Source organism: Gavialis gangeticus, unplaced genomic scaffold, assembly GCF_001723915.1.
Source record: "Gavialis gangeticus isolate Ggan-Ray unplaced genomic scaffold, GavGan_comp1, whole genome shotgun sequence".
Classification (NCBI taxonomy): Eukaryota; Metazoa; Chordata; order Crocodylia; family Gavialidae; genus Gavialis; species Gavialis gangeticus.
This window is the reverse complement of record NW_017729001.1, coordinates 20950609-20971247: the sequence shown is the minus strand read 5'-3', so window position 1 is coordinate 20971247 and position 20639 is coordinate 20950609. Positions and strand designations below refer to the sequence as shown.

Below are 20639 nucleotides of genomic sequence, written 5' to 3'. Positions count from 1 at the left end.
CAAAGAAAAGTGAAGGCTATCAAGGATGTGCAACATGGAAAAAACAAATGACATGGAGAGAGCAAGGAAAAGGAGAACAGTTCTTGCAACAGAATGCATAAGTCAAGGAGAATATAATCATAATCTGCTGTGATTTGGCTTGATTTTAAGCATACAAAGTAAATTATATACTTAAGTAGCATCCAGAAGGTGGGATCATAAAAACAAGCAGACCTTAGGATTAATTTATACTGAGCTGCCTTCATTAAGAGGCACAAAGCACCAATGATAACCAGCAGCAGACCAAAATGGGGTGTTCTTCCTATTTGGTATGTGACAGCAACACAATTCACAACACAATACAGGCGTCTCATGCCCTGGCATGAGACTTACAATGTCAAGAACTGGAAGGTAGACACAACAAAAAACCACACACATCCAGACTGATTACAAGAGGGGGTTTTTCAAATGTTTATTTAACATATTAAAAATGCTAGCTGTCAACACCTTTCATGCTATCCGCTTGAATATCCTTGATTAGGGTTTGTGCAGCTGTGGTCCTCACACTGAATTAATTTTGTAAATTGTAGTGAAATGATATAAGTTTTTCAGCTGTGTAATCATTAATTAACTTGGCTGCATACAAGTCACTCCAACCCATCCTTATCTGCAAAATGTTCGGCTTAGATAAAACGGCACCTTCTCCATACAGCCCGGCAGTTCTCGCAGAACATAAACTACTACTATAAAAAAAAGGAAATGGAAAATGGTATTGGATAATACTGCAGATTAATTCTTCCACTTTACCCAAATGCTCCTCTTAAGTGTCACTCTCCTGCATTGGGAGACTTTGTTTTTAATGGGCAGTTCCTTGAGGCTACATAAGGGAGTGTGCAAATGGGACAGGAAGGCCGTGTGGTCTGGAGCAGTGGTTTTCAAGCTACCTAAAGTCATGGAAACCTTTCATATCATGTCTACTGCCATGGAACTGCTACCCTGGGCTCCATGGGTGGTGAGAGCTGATACAGAGCCAGGCAACTCAGCCCTGTAATGGCAGGGCACTGCCTCCCAGCCCACTCCGCCATTACTCCTAATCTCTTTGTAGACCCTCTGATGACCTATCGAGAAACCCCAGGACTCCATAGAACACAGTTTTAAGCCCACTGATTTAATGAATAGGCATTAGTCTTGGGGGTCCAGAGACCCGAGATCTGTTTCTGGCTCTGCCACTGACTTAATTAATGCTGGGTGGACTGCAGCTCTCTGTGCTTCTGTTTTCCCATCCTATACTCTCTCTGTCTCATCTACTTAGATTGCACACTTTTTGGAGAAGTGACTCTCTTATCCCCTGTGCCTACTGGTGCTGCTGTAACATCGCACCTAACCACAGCGTTTCTGCCAAATCTGGATCAGAACAGGTATTAGCTAACTGAAGTGCTATTGATCTGCGGGATGCTTAGATAGCAAAAGCCTCCAAGCCTGATTCTTTGCAGAACCAGAAGTCACAAATTTTAGGCAGGGAACAGGACTAGTTCCTGTCCTAGCACCGCACAAAACTCAGCTAGCTCTTGCCTGTGCTCTGGGCACCATGCATAGGGCAGGAGTAGGGACTTGGGGGAGCAGGGCGTGGTAACCCCAATTTCAACTTGAATTGTTTTATAGAAGTGTACATGGTACTGGAAAGGGAATCTTTGCGTGTCCCCAGATCTTCCAGTTGCCTTAAAAGCAGGTCCCATTGCCATTTCTGGACTCTGTGTACAGCTGATGGCAATTTTGAAAGGTTTACGATCAAGTTTGTTAGAAAGGTTTGGGACTTGATGGAAACATATCACCTTCCCTAAACTTTCACCAAAAAGATTTCTCAGGTCTAGGGTAAAATTGATGGTGCTCAGGAGAAAAAGAGAGATCACCTACTCCAGCAGTGGCCAACCTGTGGCACAGGTGACCTCTGTGGGGCACTTGGCAGACTGGGAAGGCAACAGGCAACAAGGTGGCAGATACGGCAGGAAGCAGAAAGTAGAGAAATTGGTCAGGCAGGGGAAGGGAATAGGAATGGCAATTATGGAGCATGTGGGGCTAATTTTTGGCTTGGCTAATAGCCAATAGCATCATGTTTAGGCCACTCACCTGAGATGCAAGAGACTCAAATTTAAGTCTCTTCTCTATCTGAGATGAGGAACTACAAACCTGGTGGATCCTGTACCGTCACCTGGGGTATCCAGGTGAATGCCCTGATCACTGGTGATGGGTTTTGTATGTACACTGGTGAGTCCCAGTGCTTTGGAAATGCTAGGGGTATGTGAAACAGGCCGTATTCAATCTGGATTTGGATTCGGCCTCAATCAGGGACAGTGATTCAACTAGCTGATTCGGATCACTGTCCCCAATTCGATTTGGCTGAATCCAAATCTGAAGATTTGATGCTGATTCAGAGAACCAGCGATTTGGCTATAGACACAGCTTTAAAAGTTTTTTCTACATACCTCGAGGTACTAGGCATGGATCATGAATGCTGCAATGCTGGGGTGGATGGAGCATCCCATAGGAGCACAGCAAAGCCAGAAGTAGACTGGAAGTACTTCTGGTCCACTTCCGGGTCTGCTGCCAAGATAGCTGGGTCCCCCCACCCCATACCCCTCCCCAGCTCAGCAATCAGCCATGGGAGGACCCTGGGTGCCCCCCTTGGATCCAGGAGGCACCAGTCACCAAGCTGGAGGGGCACAGGGGTGGGGGTGGGGGGAAACATGCTCCCCAGAGGAAGTGCTTCTGGCCCACTTCTCGGTTAGCTGTCAAGTGTGCTGGGGACCCCTCCCACACTCCCGTGGGACACTCCACGTGCCCCAGCATCTCAGCATTTACAAGCTGCCTGCTACCTAGAGGTATGTAGAAAAAACATTTAAAGCTGTGTCTTACATTGGAATCGCCAAATCTTTCCATATCTCTTCGCAACGATTTGGAGGATTCTAATTCAATTCGGAGAGATTAAAGGGTCTCCTGATTCAGTTCGGATTCGGAGATTCGGCTGCCAAATTGGGCTGTATTTCTGCTGAATCGAATCAGGGACCGAAGGTTCGTGCAGCCCTAGCAAATACTACCAGGCAGATGGAATATTCATGAGGCAGACAAGGTGATGGTATCTTTCCCATTTTACATATGAAGAAATTAAAATGGAGAGAGTCCATTGTTTAATTAAGGGAGAGTTAGTGCCAGAGCTGACATCACCACCACAGGCCTAGCTGAGCAGATGATATCACTTCTCAAACTGTGCAGCTGCCCCTGCTTTTACCCCTGTGGCTGAGATGCTAAACCAGCTCAACTTGACACAACTCTCCTGGAGGCAATTTTGTCTGTGAATAAGAAGTTAGATGGAGACAAAACATCAGGGCCATTTAGGTTCCAAAATACTCAGATCCATCTATCAATTTTCCCTGATAGATATGATAACCCTTCTCCCTTGGGACTCTTCCACATAGGGTGCTTCCTCTCTCACTATTGGTTTGCTATCATTTTTTTAGGACCCAATAGCTCTCTGACTGGCTGTCTCTGTCAGGTCAAAGATTCTGGGATGCCCAGGCTCATGCCCAAGAAAAGTATAATTTACTACTATCTTGGGAGACACCCAATCTTGTGGAAAAGCAGGGGCTGGTACTCAGTACGCTTTGTGGACTTTAGTTTGCCACTGAGCACTGCAGCTACATAGTAGATGCTCCAAGGCAGTGGAAAGGATTTCCAATATTCAGAAGACGATTCACATAATTTACTGACCCATGCCCGGTGGTCACTGAAAAAGGAGCATGGTCTGTTCCTACATCTCACAAAATGAGCTACAAGCTTACTTGAAACCCCTTGGAGAAATATGTCAGTACTGGCTATAATCTGAACCTAGCAGATTACAAGAGGTAGGCAGCTTGGTAATTAGCTGACAAAGGTAAGGGAAACAACTCTGCTTATCAAAGCTATTACTTAACCCTGACTACTTTCCCAGCCACAAGGACAGCTGTGCATTCACCTGCTTTGTCCCCTTTTCTTTGTTATAGAGCACACATCACACAACAGTGTTTCTCAACCCATGGGTCATGACCCAGAAGTGGGTTGCAAGAATATAGAAAGGGTTGCAAACAAACTTTAAAAATGGATTCTCCTTTAAAGGAAAACAATGTGGGAAACTGTGGCTTTTCCCTTGCAGGCTGGCAGAGAGTCACCCTTCAAGGGGCTTTTTGGAGCTGCTTGGGTGCCCCCCCCCACTGCTCCATCCCCACCCCACACACTGGGGGCCTGAAGGCAGGAGGCAGTGGGTCAGGAGTGAGGGGCACTGGGTTGGGACTGGCCAGTGATGTTTATAAATGGGTCTTGGTACAAAAAGGTTGTAGTTCAGCCATACACATTACTGCTCTATAAAATAAGAGTCAGGATGCAATACCAGGGGTTCAACCTACAAAATAAATTACAGCAAGAACCGCTGCCACTGCCTTCATTATTCTCATCACTACCGGCACTGAGGTGCAACATTAGAAATTGCAAAAGACCCTTCTCTAGGGACTTTACCCTGTGACCCTCTGGTCAACAGAGATATGATGCTAGAGAGTGAACTCTATATGCGCTTTGACAGCCTCTAACTGAACTGGACTCTTCCTGGAAAGCTCATTTGCATCTAATTAAGCAACTCTATTTTGTTATCTTAATCAAAGGCTACTCCTCTAAATTTACTGTGAAGGTGTCAGTCAAGTGTCCCATAATGAACCTAGCAAGGGTGGACGTTTTGGCAGTAGGAACTGAATGTCTATTTATTTTTCTCTAATAAGGTGTGACCCGTCACCAGCTTGCAATTAACCACAATGGGCAATATTTATATTTTGCAAATCTTGTTATGCCTCCATGGTTATCTACAAGGGAGGATTCCAAGTCAGTAATGTGTATGGCTGAACTTCAGTTAATTGTTTAAGTCCATGATAAGGTCAGAATTTATTTATGCATGAATGAATGTTCATTAATGCAGTTCTGATTTAGATGACACTTAAAAGAAACTAAAATGACATTTCAGGAAAAAAAAGCCAGAGTTCTGTATTTAAATAATATCTGACTTTCATTAAAAATAAGTAACATCAGTATAAGCACAGAATTAAGCAATTTCATCCCTCAAGATATTTGTACAGGAACTGATCCAGGAAAGCAAACTTCCTTAGGAAAGGGCTTAAGGATAGGCTTAACTTAACTACTCTGCTTAAATCCCATTAAAATCATCTTTAAACATGTACTTAATGCTATACCTACTCATAAAAAATTGATGTATGCGCTTTAGGGCCATATGGGTCCAATCCAAAAATTATTTAAGCGAACGTGACAATTCTGGTGAGGAAGGAATAATGAACACAAATAACAGCTGAAGAATCAAACCTTAATTTGCTTAATTTGGTACTATGCAGTGACTCCCCAAATTACAAGGGCAAATTAGCATATTTTGGCCTTTCATTTTAATTGGCATCTTCAGCACATATATTCAGCTGCTAAGTTACATGGTTCTTTGATTAAGGCAATATGCGCAAAGTGGCTGGATTTTGTTCAGTGAAGTTGTCATAGTGAAGCCAGACATTTTTGTCTGGAATGCAGAGAAGTTTTTGTGGCATAATTACAGCAGGTCGTGCCTAGTATCCCATTCTCCTATTGGAGAAAAGTGATGCACAACCAGAGCATAGTGTAAATTCTATCCCAGTTTAGTAATTCTTTTAAAAATACATTTCAGAAGGTTTCTTTACATCATCAAGGGCAGGGTCTTGTAACTCCTTAGCTAGCTTGTCCTATGGATTGAAATCAATTAACAGTTAGGTATCTGACTTGCTCAGGAAACTTTGAAAATTCCACTAGGCCTACACACTCCTGGGCCCTAAAACTCTCTTAGTTCCTCATCAGTACATTGAGATTAATAAGATTTCCTTTCCCGCCACATGAGGTATACCATGTCCATCTGGGTTCTGAGCTCTCCGGGACAGACGCTGGATCTCATTCTTGGTCCATGCACCAAATGGCACAATGGAGTCCTAAGCAGAGCCTCTATGCATTATCGTAAGTGCAACTGATTAATACAAATGACAACAGCATCACCAGCATTCACAAAATAACCTGTGCAGCCCACTCAGATAACCCCACACTGGGTCCTTTTGAAGGAAACATTCACAAACACATGACCTGGCATGTACTGATATTGTACAGGTGTGGAGGAACTAAGGGTTCCTATACACATGATCAAGGGGGGACGGGGGGAGGGTGTTTTAATTGGAACATTTCCCTGACAGCTGCTCTAATTAAAACGGCTTGCTGTCATGTGTATTAAGCCCCTTGTGTTTCAAAATGGCCACAGGGGTGTTTTAACTAAAGCTCATTCGACAAGCTTTAGTTAAAGCCTCCCATCAACCATTTTAAAATGCAGTGGGGGTAGGGGGTGGGGGGGTGGAGGTTTAAATCACATGACAGTGAAGTGATGCTGGGGCATTCTAATTAGCTTTGAATGTGAGGCAGACTTGATTAATCAATGCCTGCTTGGACACACTCTAATCAGAATGTGAAACAGTGCATCTATACGTAGCCTAAGCGTCTGCACACATACTCTTAGGACACTAGAAACCTACAGAGGGCCAGGTAGGTGACCAGGGAGTAGCTAATTGACAAAGTTAGAGGCATATCCTAGAAGAGCGGTTCTCAGCCTTTTCCAGCTCAGCACCCTTCCATAACTCCTGTGAACTGAATGGCACTCCATTTCAATAACAACTTATTTTATTGTAGCACTTAACTCCCGGGACAGGGGCATGGAGGGCACGGGGAGTGTGGGCACTTAGCTCCTCACAGAGCAACAGGACAGGGATGACCACAAGTTTACCTACTTGCACTGGACCTGGGCAGACCAGCCTGTGCTTAGCTCTTCACACAGGTTGAAGGGTGAGGGGAGCATGGAAGAAGCGAGCACTTAACTCCTCACACGGGGGCAGGACAAGTGCGTGCTTACCTCCTTTCACTTGAGCCACGCAGAGATGAGCTTATGCTTACCTTCTTGCACAGGAGCCAGGAAGAGAAGAGCAAGCGCTTATCTCCTTGTGTGCCGTGGCACCCTCCAAAGAGTCTCATGGCACCTCAGGGTGCTACAGCAGCCCTGATGAGAACCACTGTCCTGGAAGCCTGATCCCCAGCTTGCAGCAAAATTCCCACGGGGTCCAGCCCAGTGCCCAGAGGCCATGTCCAGATGAGCAGGGGCATGTGGTTTGTTGATCCACAAACCTTATATTGTGAACATCAAAATGTGTGTGGTGATGCAAATTTGCAGCATGGTGGCAAAATTTGCTACTGGGATTTCCTGGTATCTAAAAAGCCCTGGAAACAAAAGTGGCACAAAGCATGTAAAGTAAGTGTGCGCTGGCACAAACAGAGGCCAGGCTGTTCAGAGCAATGTTCTGGCTCCTGGCCAGGCCTCTACACTGCCCAAGTTGTGCCACTGCTGCCCCAGCATGCCATCAGGTAAGACTCCTGAGGGAAGAACAGGTGCTGGCCCCAGCCTCCAGCTCTCCCTGGCTGAAGAGCCCAGAGGAGCTGGGACAGGGCAGTTTGCCCATTGCTGGACAGTTTGTTCCAAGATGAAGTGTATGTGCTGGGGCATGCGCTGAGGCAATTTGTGCCACTCCAAGTGTATGCCCCTGCTCATCTAGACACGGCCACAGAAATCAATGGAAGCCCTTCCAGTGATTTCAAGTGGGGTTGGATCAGGTCCCTAACTTTTACTTGCAGTTTGCTTGCAGCAGGAGGTCTTTTTTATTATTTTATTTTTTATTGTATCTTATTTTATTTTATGTTTTAATTTAATTGGGCTTTGGAAACAGAAGGAAGGAAGTATATGAAGTGAAAAATAGTCTTCAGTGATGAAAAGACTTTTTTTGTCTAAAGCTTGGTTTTTGTGAAACCTATTGGCATATGAATAGATGGAATGTTTTGACTACAAAATCATAGTCATGTACAAGATGTGTCATGCAGTCTGATTGCCTTCTTTTCCAGGAAAGTATTCCATTCGAACCATCCATTGACATTTCTTGTGAGTGTTGCACTTATTTTTCTACAGTGCTAATCAAACCAACGACCCAATTTTGCAAGCATGAGTATGCTTAATTTAACCACACAAAGTTGAAAGACTTCCATTGACTTCACTAAGCAATCTCATGGAGAGGGATCTAATGGAGTTCAGGGGGACTACTTATATGCATAAGAGTGTGAATAGATATGTGGATGTTCTTATTTTTGATTTACACAGGCTTATTTTGGTGTAATTTCAATGAATTAGCATCAGGGTTAAACCAAATTGAAATAAGACACTCATACCCAAATGAGAGTGTTTACACGAGGCTTTTAATCAGTAGAACTAAAGTGGTTTAACAAAGGCATTGCAAATGTGTGTGAGGATCTGGCCTCTATTGAGCACTACAAAATATAGGGTGGACATTTTTGAACTAAATGCAAGCTGAACCAAAATGAGCCAGTTTCAAACTGATACAAGTTTACACATAGGAGTCTGCACCAGTTTAAATAAGTCATTTGTTCAACCTGTTTTAGTTGACTAGAAGCAAGTTTTGTGTACCACTGAAAAAATGAGCTAGCAGGGCCAAAATTCCTAAATTTTCCCCAAAGAAATTGCATCATACTTTTGTTTCCTCTGAAGGTTTCTTTGCATGGGTCTCAAAGCTTTCTAACTGTTGAGGGTTAAATAAATTTTAGTTAATTTACCTGGGAGGACATTCCATGGCACGGATAGAGGATTGCTTTGTCATCATCTTCTGCTCCTTGGTCTAAGCAGTAGCCGCTAGCTTTGCTGTTACGAACCTACAATCAAAGTAGAGACCCATCGCTTTAGTCACCCCTTCACAGAAAGCAAACCTGCTTGTCTGAAGCTTTGTCACATTACAATTACCAAAGCAAATACTGTGCCAAGACATTGAACACTGCTTCAAGAGAGAAAAATATTCTCATTCGCCAACTCTGACACTCCATTACTTCTTCCTTTGGACACCTCTTAAAGTCTTTGACAGTGAATTCCCCATGTGAAAAGCCACAGCTGTATTATTTGAATGTTCTGTAATCTTACAGGATTATTAACTTGGGTCATTTTTTTATTTTTGCAAAATAATTGTGCAAAAAAGCAGAAACAACTCAAATTCACTTTGAAAGCTGCAGGTCAAATTTTGCCCCAAATAGGGCACCTCTACATGAGATGCTTTACTGTGCATTAGATTAGTTTAATGTGCAGTAAAGCATCACTGTCTATGCATATGCAGCAATTACTATGAAGTAGATTAGTCTAATGTGCTGTTTTCTAGTACCTGTAGGTATAGGTACTAGAAATCAGTGCATTACACTAATTTGCTGAAGCGCACAGGTCCTGATCTCCTCGTGGCTGGGAGGCAGCTGCCCAGCAGCCAGGACAGCTCTCCCAGCCATGTGGAGATCAGGACAGGTCCCTGACAGTACTATCTTATGGCAGAGTTAATTAGTTTACTGTGCCCTAATACCAGCGCACGTGTAGACACTGACACTTTACAGTAGATCTAATTAGTCCACTCTGCACATGTAGATGCAGCCAGGGAGTTTTCTGGTGTGTTATTTTTCAGTGTAGCGTGCATAGAAAGCAGAAGTGTATATATAAAGGAGCTCATTTGAGTTGAGAACCTATCAAGTGCATCACAGATACCATGTTTTGTGTTTGGTGTATTGTCCTTTTGAAAAACAATGACATTAAATAAGATTACAGGAATCAGAAAAAGGATAGCTTGGGTACATGACAGGCCAGAAGCTCAGATGCTTCTCCAGAACATTTGAATTTTTAAATCTCCCAAATTGTGTTGGAAGTCTTGAGAGACTTCAGGTGTTTTTTTTCATCCTAATCAGGTTAGAAATACCATGCAAGTAGGCTTTCTTATCAGTCTTGGAACTGAGAGCACGGAATACCGGGAAACAAAACTTGCATTCTTTAACTGAACATTTTGAAACCATAAGATTTGCTTTTGAGATCATGCAAATTTTTATGCACCCCATGTAATATATGTGACTTTGTAATTACTCAAGAGGTATAATGAAACATCATACACAGAATATCAGCAATCCTAAAAATAATCCTCCATTCTACATACTGTGTAAGCACAACAGGCAGTTTGATAGGGAATTAAGGTACACCAACAGTTAAGCTTCAATATGGTTATTTTATGACTAAGGTACTATAAAGGCTAAAGAAGATGAAGACAGCTTTATGACAGAGCCTTAACATTTGTGAATTGAGTCAGTATGAAATATATTTTTACCACTGTTTCCATCTGTTTTATGTCTACTCAGTACATTTATTTTCCTTAAACTCACTAAAATCCAGAGACTATAGTAACCACATTTTCTTCAAGGAAATAATCAGAAGGGAAGATATTTAATAACAGGCCTTGTCATTTAAGAGAATACATCTACTTAGCTACAGTGTATTTCATTTTAAGGCATGAGACTCCACTGGAGATATGCCAGTTTTTACCAGTTAAATGTTTGGCCATGGCTCTTTATCACTATAAATTTGAATACATAAAAGGCTTACATCCTCAAGCTTCCCTTATATCAGACCACCCAATGGGAACAGATTCCTTTATCATGGCAGAAAGCCTTGTGTAATTGACATGACTTTGGCAATAGCACCAATGTGCTTCTCAGTTTATAACCATCTAGGATCTGCCGGTTACTAATAGCTTATGTTGAATTTACTAAATGTCTTTCCTCAGTTATTGCCAGGGATAGTAATATTAAGATGCAAAGTGATATTACCTAATAAAACCTGCACTTTGCATCAATATCTAAAGTGACTCACCTATTTTTATATGAATTCAATCAAACAGAACAGGAAGGAAGGAAGCCATTTACCCCTTGCATGAAACCTCACTGCCTAAGGATTTAAAGGTAACTTAAGCAGGAAATTAAAAAAAAAAAATCTTTATTAACAATTATGCAACAGGGGAGTTTTTACTCCCCCCATTTTGCAGGCAGAAGTCACACTAGTCCTTACTGCATGGAAAATTATGCTATAACCTGTCTGTATGTTTACCAAAAAGCAAAGCCTTATGGACGAGCTTAATTTGAAGAAACACTTTCAGGCTAGGGACAGAAATTACACATAGAGCAGTATAAATGATTGGAAACCAGCTCAAACCTGTAACACAACAGAAGTTCACTGCACATAAGCTGCTTTCAGAATGGACAAAGCCAGTTTAAGATAAACCTGGATGGATGTAGTATCAGACTTAACTGATTTAGGTTACGTCAGGTTATTGAACTTCTGTCCCAGATCCCTTCCAGTTTCAAGTTAATTCACAGTCCCCCAGCATCCCAGGATGCTTTGCACCCCCCCACTTCCCCTTGCAAAGGTGGGGGGGATAGGCTAGCCTTGGCCCAATCTGTCAGCAGGGATGTGCTCTAGCTCCCCCTGGCTTCTGGCCTGGGCCACCGCAGGCATGTGGCTGCACGCCTGGAATCAAAAGTGAATGTTTGTTTACTTGCTTATTGGTTCAATCTATGCAGTTTAGATTAACCTACAAAGATTGAACTGATTCAGCCTTGGACTTTATGACTGTCTGTACTTAGCCTCAAGCTTTAGGGAGGGCTATTTCAGTTTTTTAGGAGGGCTATTTCAGTGACTATTATAAGAGAAAGGACTAAGCCACAAAGTTTGGGCATAAATCTAAACCTCTTCCAAGTTCTATTATATCTGGGCTCATCCATTTACTTATAGAAAATTCAGTTAGATTGTGTAAGATATTATTCAGCCTTGGAAGAGAGGTGAAAGTAAAAGAGAAGAACCTAAATGGAACTAACAGTGATGATTTCTACTTTGAGTTACTTGTTTTGAATGCAAAAGGAATCAAAAACTCTTCCATCTTTCCACTCTTCTGTGAAATATTGTAACCTGAAGGAGATATGCTTCTACATCTTGCTTGCCACCAGACAACTTTGAGGTAAAAAGACTTTTTCAACCTTTCTCTGCGCCTAACCTGGACAAAATCAAATATTTCAAACAGGAGATTTTACCACACTTTCAGCTCTCCTGTGAAATATAAATTTTCATTTCTACCTAGAACTTTTACAATCTCTGCTCTCTTCTATGCCTGACGAAGGGCAAGTGTGCCCAAAAGCTTGCAAATAAATAAAATAATTGTTTGCAAATATCTAGTTGGTCTCATAAAAGAGATCACTTTTTCCATGCGTTTTGATTTGTTTTGCCTCTAGACCAATACAATACAACCTGGATACTTGTCTTGAATGCAAAATTCTCCCACTTGTAGTCTACATTCATCTTCTCACAGTGATATTTGATTTTTTTCCTAGTTACCAGGATTTTCAGAAAGTGATCCCCCTCCATCAAAAGATCTTAGAGGAATCCAAAGAGGAACAAAGCCAGTGCTCTTCCTACTTTTGATTAACTACCTGGGCTGTCTCAACTGCAAACTTTGTGATGCTCTCATTTGTGCTGTCCCATTTTGAACAAATTACTCTTGAATTTACATTCTTAGGGCTGTTGTTAGCTAAAACCCAAGAAACTGCATTTCATTGTTCATAAGAGTTATTTAATCTTATTTACTCCAGGAAGAGGGGGAACACTTCACAAGCCTACACTTTCTAGACTTGATTTAAAAAGTATAGAAAAGTGTTTGTGTTCCTGCTATTGCGTCAATTTTAAATTTCACTGTGTTGTCTGATGCCCATTCACTAAGATGAAAGGAATGCTCTAAAACAGTTATGATGTATTTTCAAAGACATGCAGTACCTCTCCATAAGTGATTGTATTATTGTAAATCCTCATTTCAGGATAAACATTCTCCAAGTACCACTTAAAACTCCGGCATTGCAGTCGCTGCCGTAGAGCTATTCTTTCTGAAACATCTCCAAAGTCAACTCCTGGGTTCTGCAAAGCAGAAATATAACAGAGAAATCCCATTACAATGACTACACTGTAGTCTTCTTTACATAAAACTAAATTGGAGTTCATTCTGTTTACAAGTTACATTCCCCCCATTCCCACTTTCCCTTGTAAGCAGCAACTCGTTGAACAGCCTTTGAGAACCGACAATAAATATTAACGGAACTTCACTAGAAAAAGAAGAGAAACTAATAAAGAAAAACAAATGTAAACCATAGCAAAAGAAAAATTAAAAAAGAACCTTAAAAAAAAAAGAGAAGAGAAGCTGCAAATACAGCTCTGCTAATGTTTTACAATATAACTTTAACTCCCCTGTAAATTCTGGGCCTAATTCTGACATACGCTATAACAGCCTTTCAGTGGTTTAATACCAGTAACTTCTATACAGCTCCACCAGTGTAAATGAAATCAAGCCTTCAAAACTCAACACAGACCTGTCAAAAGGTTCATTAAAGCTCATTAAACTTTTGAATAGATCTTCATCCAATGTCCAATGACTCCAGGCTGAATTGTGGACCTGTAGTTTGTTTGATGCAACACAAGGTAAAAAAAACTCACTATCAGTGGTGGAATTTTGCTTTGAGATTTTGCATACGTTGGAATGTAGCATTCAGCACAAAATACAGGTGGAATGAAAGCCTCACTTTGTTCCAAACCGAAAAGAGGACCAAATCCTTGGCCAGTAAAAAACAGCAGAGCTCTACTGATGTAATGATAAGAAGCAAGACTTAAGTGTTGATATACGTCACCTGGATATCCGTCTCAACTTCTGCTTGCTTTATGAACTGAAACTAGCAAGTTTTACCTGGCTCAAATTGAAATACCATATACATTTCCTGCAGAAAGATCACTAAGTGCTTTACAGACAGTATCCAATACAGGATTACAAGGCAGCAGCAAATCTTAGCTGCAGGTTTATTAGAATCCCTACCAGAGATACACTTTCTGACAGAGAATACAAGTTTAGCAATGAAAAGCCTTTTCTATTTATTATGCAAAGGTTCTGCTGTACTCACTGCCACTTGTGGGTACCTATTTTGCCTGGATTTTTCTATGCAACATCCATTCAAATGAAGGCTACCCTAAAAAACAGCATTACATGAATTGTATGCAGCTAATACCATAACAATCACATAAAGCAAGATTCCTGGATCCCTGAAATCAGCAGGGAATAGATCACAGGAAGGGGTAAACCAAATCTTTTGTAGATGGAAAGAATATTTCCTTGTCTTGTTGAAGTGTTCAGGTTGATAGGAGCAGTTTTGTTATTGTGTTGATGGACCGTCTGTTAGTCAGGATGCATGCCATTCTCCGGTGGCTTGACATACTGATCAAATATGGAAGGGGTAAGGTGAATTAGAGTGCTACGTGGACTAATTCTGATATGATAGGATTCAGCAATGCTACTACTTTGCTAGTAAGTAGTACTCACCACTTCATAATTAGGAGTCCTACTCTTACCTCCAACTGAACATGAAGCCAGTGTAATGAGCAGCTGTTACCATTGTTGTATTTGTCTGATGTAAGATGTAGGGTTATGCGCAGATTATAGAGTAAGTAATTGTGTTATATGCTATGTGATGGTGTTAAGGAAGCACACAATGTTTATTATGTGGGTGAACTGTGTAGCTCATGCTCTGAAACTAATTGGTGATTTTTCCAGTCCTCTATCAACTATATGTCTGTTAATAAGTGTACGGTACCTTTTATTCCTCATAGCCTGAATACCACAGTGCATAAGATCTGTGAAATAGTAGCATCCTCACTTCCTCTTGGCAAGAACTAATGGGGTTATTTTTATGATGTGCATTTTATCAATCAATTTCTTTTATGGAAAGTAAATTTTAATGTACAATGTTTCTTGCTAGTTTTATGCTTCCTAATGTAGACATGCCTAGTTTTTCAAAGCACCGCTGTCTAGTTCAGTGCAGAGAACTGCATCCAAAGCTAATCTTAGAGAGATTAAAGAGAATCATGTTTAGGTGTAAATGTTTATTTAAATGCCTTTTTTATTTTCATTTGTGGAAACTGTCAAGCAAATAAATTTACCAGAGTTATTTTTTCCTCTTTCTATCAGAAAACTAAGAGGCCGTTCAAAGAAATGCAAACAGAGTCTGGATGGGTGGAAAAGAAAATATTTGTGTTATTGATGCAGATGTCTTTGTCTTTCCCATCACCTTGTTTGACACAAGTTAATACAGAGGAAGTGAAGAGACTTCTAGACAACTGCCTCATGCAAAAAGATGCGGCGCTTTAATTCACTTGAGAAGTATCTTCCATAGAAAATTAGTTCATATGTGAAACACTAACAGCTGAAACAGTGACCCACTGGACGTACTCTTCAGTGTCCAACTTGCGGTCATGTGCAGCAAAATGGATGGAGCATGGCTCCTCTAAATTTATGCAGTCTGGACAGTATGTTCATCTGAAGGGGACCTAGATTCTTTGCATCTATGCCTAGATTCTGGTATTTAATTTAACACCCAAAATACTGCTTTGTGAAGGTATATCATTAATATAGGTATTTAGGGACTAATCCAAATCTGTTGAAGTCAACATAAAGATGCTCATTAACTTTAGTGGGTCCTACAGCATAACATTAAACATTCACAGGTGTGCACCTGACTTTTTCCTCATTCAGGCCCTGATCCAAAGCACATATATACAGAATTCAATAGGAGTCTTTCCATTTACTTCAGTGAGCTTGGATGAAGAATTTACTATGCACCTCCCATTATTAAATGATTTTAATGTGTTTTAACTTGTCTGTTTTTTTCCACGTACACTACTTGGACAAAAAGCCACTAAAGGACAAAGCAGACAAAAAAGCAAATCAGCTTCCCCATGACATTATCATGCAAGACCAAATGTCTCATCTTTTACAGTTTTTCTCAACTGATGCATCATCACAGACAAACAGGAAGTTAATTTATTATTTTTATTTAGTAATATTTTCCCTAACATTTCCTAGAGGAAGCAACCATGATGAGCACTTCTCAGTAATATATGATGCAAAGTAGGAGAGAGCAACCTGTCTATAATATAGTCACCGATCTCCAAATTAAGATAAAGTCAGGGCCTCATTCCCCTGTCTGATACACAGTTTTACACCAATAAATTCCACTGACAAGCACAAAGCAGCAAAATCTTTATACAGTCTGGCAGGACTGTAACATTTGAGCACCTTGAAGAATAATGTCCTCCTAATTAACAACTTATTCCCAGGAAGTACATCTGTAAGGCCAGGCCATCTGAGTCACCACTCATCAACGCTCAATTTAACTTATTCTGGGGAGGTAAATTAAGATGGTAGTTTTTGTTCCAAATGTTTGCTGCCTTGAAAGCCCTCATACATCAAGTGCGAATGGTGCTAACTCAAAGCAGACACTTACGCTTCTCTGCCTCCATTTAGGATATATGATGTGATCTTCACTTACTGTCATTGGGATATTCCATGCCATGTAAACATGTGACTTGAAGTCGTCCATCCAGACCTCAGCAGCTCGCAAGGCATTGCGCTTCGCATAGTAGTCAATGTCATTGTTGTAAGGTTTCTTTGTGCGTTCAATGTGAGCCACTCTAGAGCAAGGTAAGACTTCCATGCTTCCTCCGCACTGCCAGACCTGTGAGAATTTGAGGATGAAACCATGAAACAAGGAGAAATTTCCCCAAAAAAGCAGGCTGACATGGTTGTTGATTGTAAGATACTGTCTCCAGTGACACATCAACATCTGCGAGCTTGAGATAACAATGCTACTCTTTCAGTTCTTAGGCAGAACAACTACTGAAGGAGAAAATTGGAGACGTGAATGTCAGGGACCAAATTTGACCAATATAAACTGCCACAACTCCAGCGAAGTCAGTCCTTCAGCTGAGGGTCTAGGTGGGGTCATCATATTCCATATCGTATATATTGGGGATCAGTTTTGGCAGGAAATTTGCAAATAAACTAAGGCAGACAAGGTTCTTTGGGTAAATCCAACATCTTTAATTAGACCAACTAAAATAGTTGGAAAGATTCTTCTTTCATCTGTCAGAACAACTGCAAGACTTCCTCAGCCAGAGGAAGGGTATTTGTACCCAAAAGCTGGCAAAGAAGAATTTTTCCAACTATTTTAGTTGGTCTAAGAAAAGATACCAGATTAATGCAAAGAATCTTGTCTGCCTATGTCCTTAGAACAACACAGCTACAACCTACACCCCACAAATAAACAAATGCACTTGCGTTAGCTCCAGTTTGACCATTTCTAAAAGAAGGTGGATTATGTACATGTAAGTGTGCATGAGCGTACCAGCTGAGGAATTCAACACAAGGGCCTTTATGCAGAAGACAGAAGCACACCTTTTGGTTAGACAGGGAGGAGAATGAAAGGAATTATCTACATGAAAGATATGAACAGAAAGCCATTGGAAGACACATTCATTTCCCCACTATACATATGCATGCTCTATTTTTTCAAAAATCAGGCGATTTTCCCATTTTTAAAAAAAATTGCCCTCCCACAAACTTCTTCAATTTTCAGTTGAACCATTCTCTCCTTATAAGCAATTGCTGCCTTTAGCCTTATTTGATCACTGAGTTACCTGGTTGGAACAGAACTGCCACTGGAAGTTGCCTGGGAATAAGATTCTAGTCTCAGCACTGAATGAATTAACACAGGGTGGTAGACATCTGCACCCAGCCACTCACACATCACTATAAGCTTCCCTTGGAGTGACTCTTATTCCTTGAAGTTCACCACAGGTACAAATTACTTATATTTATCTCTCAAATTCATTCCTCAACTGTTTCAGGGTGAGCTCATTGGCCAAGCTTCCTCCTTGTTCTATTTTCATGCCTGCACAAGGGAGTAATGAGTGAGGATGAACTTTTTTTTCAAACACCCCTGCATACGAGGGGTGATCCAAAAGTTCTAAGACTTAGGCTTTATTTTAAAGAATAGTGTACAAACAACATTTTTATGAGCTGTCCCCTTCAAAGGAATCTCCCCCAGATGATATGCACGTGTCCCAACGTTCCTGCCACTTTCAGAAGCAATGCTGGAAGTCTTCAACTGTGAGTTTTTTGAGTTCCGCTTTCACATTCTCATATGGTTAGAATGTCATCAAATCTCCTTCCTTTCAGCTTCATTTTGATTTTTGGGAGCAGAAAAAAATCACATGGGGCAAGGTCAGGTGACTACGGAGGGTGTGGTATCACAGGAATGTTTTTTTCAGCCAAAAATTCTTGAATGGAGACAGCAGTGTGTGAACGAGCATCGTCACGGTGCAGAAACCATCGACCATTTTCACACAGCTCGCGGCGGTTTCTCCTAAATTTATCCCTCAATCGAATCAAAACCTCTTTATAAAAGGCCTGATTGATTGTTTGACCACTCGGTACAAATTCCTGATGAACAATACCCCAAACATCAAGTCTTAGAACTTTTTGATCAAACCACGTATACTAGGCAGAACTGAGGTCTGGTTATTTAAGAGTAGATGCTACGTGCCCACTTAGCTTCTGCAGGAAGCAAGTGGCCACAAAGCATTGGGACCTACACACAGCACTAATTTCACCCAGCTACATAGTGGGTGCAGCTACGTGTACAATTAATTTGAAGCAATAAACCCTGGAGCAGCTGGACATAACTACTTCTGGGCACAGCATCTACACATGGGCCCAGGAAAGTAGCAATTTGAGCTGGGGCAGAGCAGTTTACACTAGGGCCACTCCTGCCCTGTTCTCCTCTGGGCTCTTGGTGAGGGTGGTAGGCAGTGGAGGGGCTGGCTGGGGCACAAGGGTGCTGCAAATGCAGAGCCATGTGGCTAGGCAGCAGGCAGACAGGAGTCTGGCCCCTGCTGCCTGGGCACAATTTATGCCCATGGCCAGCATCTATATGCACATTTAATTACAGTTAATTACTTCACTGCAAGATAGTTCTGCACCAACAGTGTTAATTAGTTAACTGAGGCCTAATACCATTGCACGTGTAGACAGTGACGCTTTACTCTGCAGCTGATTAGTCTACCACACAGTAAGGCGCACGTGTAGACCCAGCCAGTGAATAATAATTCACTGCTGGGGAGGCCTATCAATACATTTTTCTGTTGTCTTTCTCCTACCCAATACAGACAGTGGAAACAAAGAAGGAACAATTTTCCAAAGATGGCTCTGAGTCACAGAGGGGTGGTACATTCTCCACCTCCCTAGGGAACCTCTCTAAAAAAAAATGATCTTACTGAAGTAAATAAAAGATAAAATACAATCAATAGTCCATAGCTTTCCAAGGCCACATGTTGCTGAGGATAACAACTTATTTTCCAAGCAAGTTAGACTCCATGATAGGACAAGCGAAGTTGTACCTACACAGAGCCTGCCTTCTTGGAGACCAAGATAAATTGCTCGGAGAAGAGCAGATAAAATCTTATCCCTCTGCTCTGCTTTTTGAATACTTATCAAGATAATATTTATTTATTTGTTGCCCTCCAAGCAGTTGTGCAGTAAATCACTGGTCACAGGAATTTGCATTTGATAAATGAAATGCACAAGAAAACACACTGCTCATAAATTTGGACCGACATATGCCTAGAGTTTCCACTGCAAAAAGGAAGTGCAAAAAGGAGTCAATTAATTTTCATGATCTGAATAGAAAATGCACAGTACACTTCAGTATATTGCTATTTGCCTGACCCAGCCATATAATGTATGGCACATTTTTCTTTCCTTTGATATGGTTAATGACCTTGTAATTTTTATTTATATATTTTGATACCAAGGGCAAATACATTATGTGAGTGACAGATTTATTTCCCTCCAACACTGATGCTTATGCAAAACGGAGAAGGAAAGAGGTACTAAACCGCAGCATTAAAGCAAAGAGTTTAGCTCATCTATAAATTCAACACGAATAGTTATTTACCAGGGATAAATTCTCCCCAGATGAAATCCACAGGGAAATTGGACACCTGGTTTTGAAGGAAACAAAACCAAAAAATTCCGCCTCAGGGTACAGAATGCTCACCCTGTCGAACATGCTCTTTGTTGCTTAGCAGTCAGTGCAAATTTGCACAGCAGTATGATTAGCCCACCTGCAGGCACTCAAGATTTCTTTACATTTCATTTCCACCTACCCACTTCTACCATCACTTTTCTAGGAAGAAGATATCTGCTTGAAATGAAGCACAAATAGAACTGGTCAGGACTTTTTCAAATGGCACTTTTTTTTTTTTTGATTAAAAAACAGTGATTCACTGAAACACTGAAACATTCATGGGTATGAAGGAATAATCTTGGGGCAAGATTTCTTAGGGCTAGGGTGCAATTGCTGGTCACAACCCATGAAAGCTAGAAAAATGACCAGAGAGTGAAGGTGCCAATAGCCTGTTGGGTAGAAGACCCATGTTCAAGTACCTGCCCTAATAGTTTCATAGTTGGTTTCATAGTTGGTAGGGTCGGAAGGGACCTGTGCAGATCATCAAGTCCGACCCCCTGCCATGGGCAGGAAAGAATGCTGAGGTCAAATGACCCCAGCTAGGTGATTGTCTAGCCTCCTTTTGAAGACCCCCAGGGTAGGAGCGAGCACCACTTCCCTTGGAAATTGGTTCCAGCTCCTAGCCGCCCTGACAGTGAAGTAGTGCCTCCTGATGTCCAGCCTGAATCTACTCCCAGTCAACTTACGGCCGTTATTCCTTGTTATTTCCAGTAGTG

At 41.4% G+C, this 20639-nt stretch overlaps 1 protein-coding gene across 1 annotated transcript in view; it reads right to left on the bottom strand.

Moving 5' to 3' along the window:
• GALNT9 (polypeptide N-acetylgalactosaminyltransferase 9) overlaps positions 1-20639 on the bottom strand; it is a 313695-nt gene that overhangs the window by 13819 nt on the left and 279237 nt on the right. The window contains exons 7-9 of the mRNA XM_019507030.1: positions 16387-16572; positions 12797-12934; positions 8737-8832 (exon numbers count right to left, since the gene is read on the bottom strand). Of these exons, the coding sequence (XP_019362575.1) occupies positions 8737-8832; positions 12797-12934; positions 16387-16572 (420 nt within the window). The remainder of the gene's footprint in view (positions 1-8736; positions 8833-12796; positions 12935-16386; positions 16573-20639) is intronic.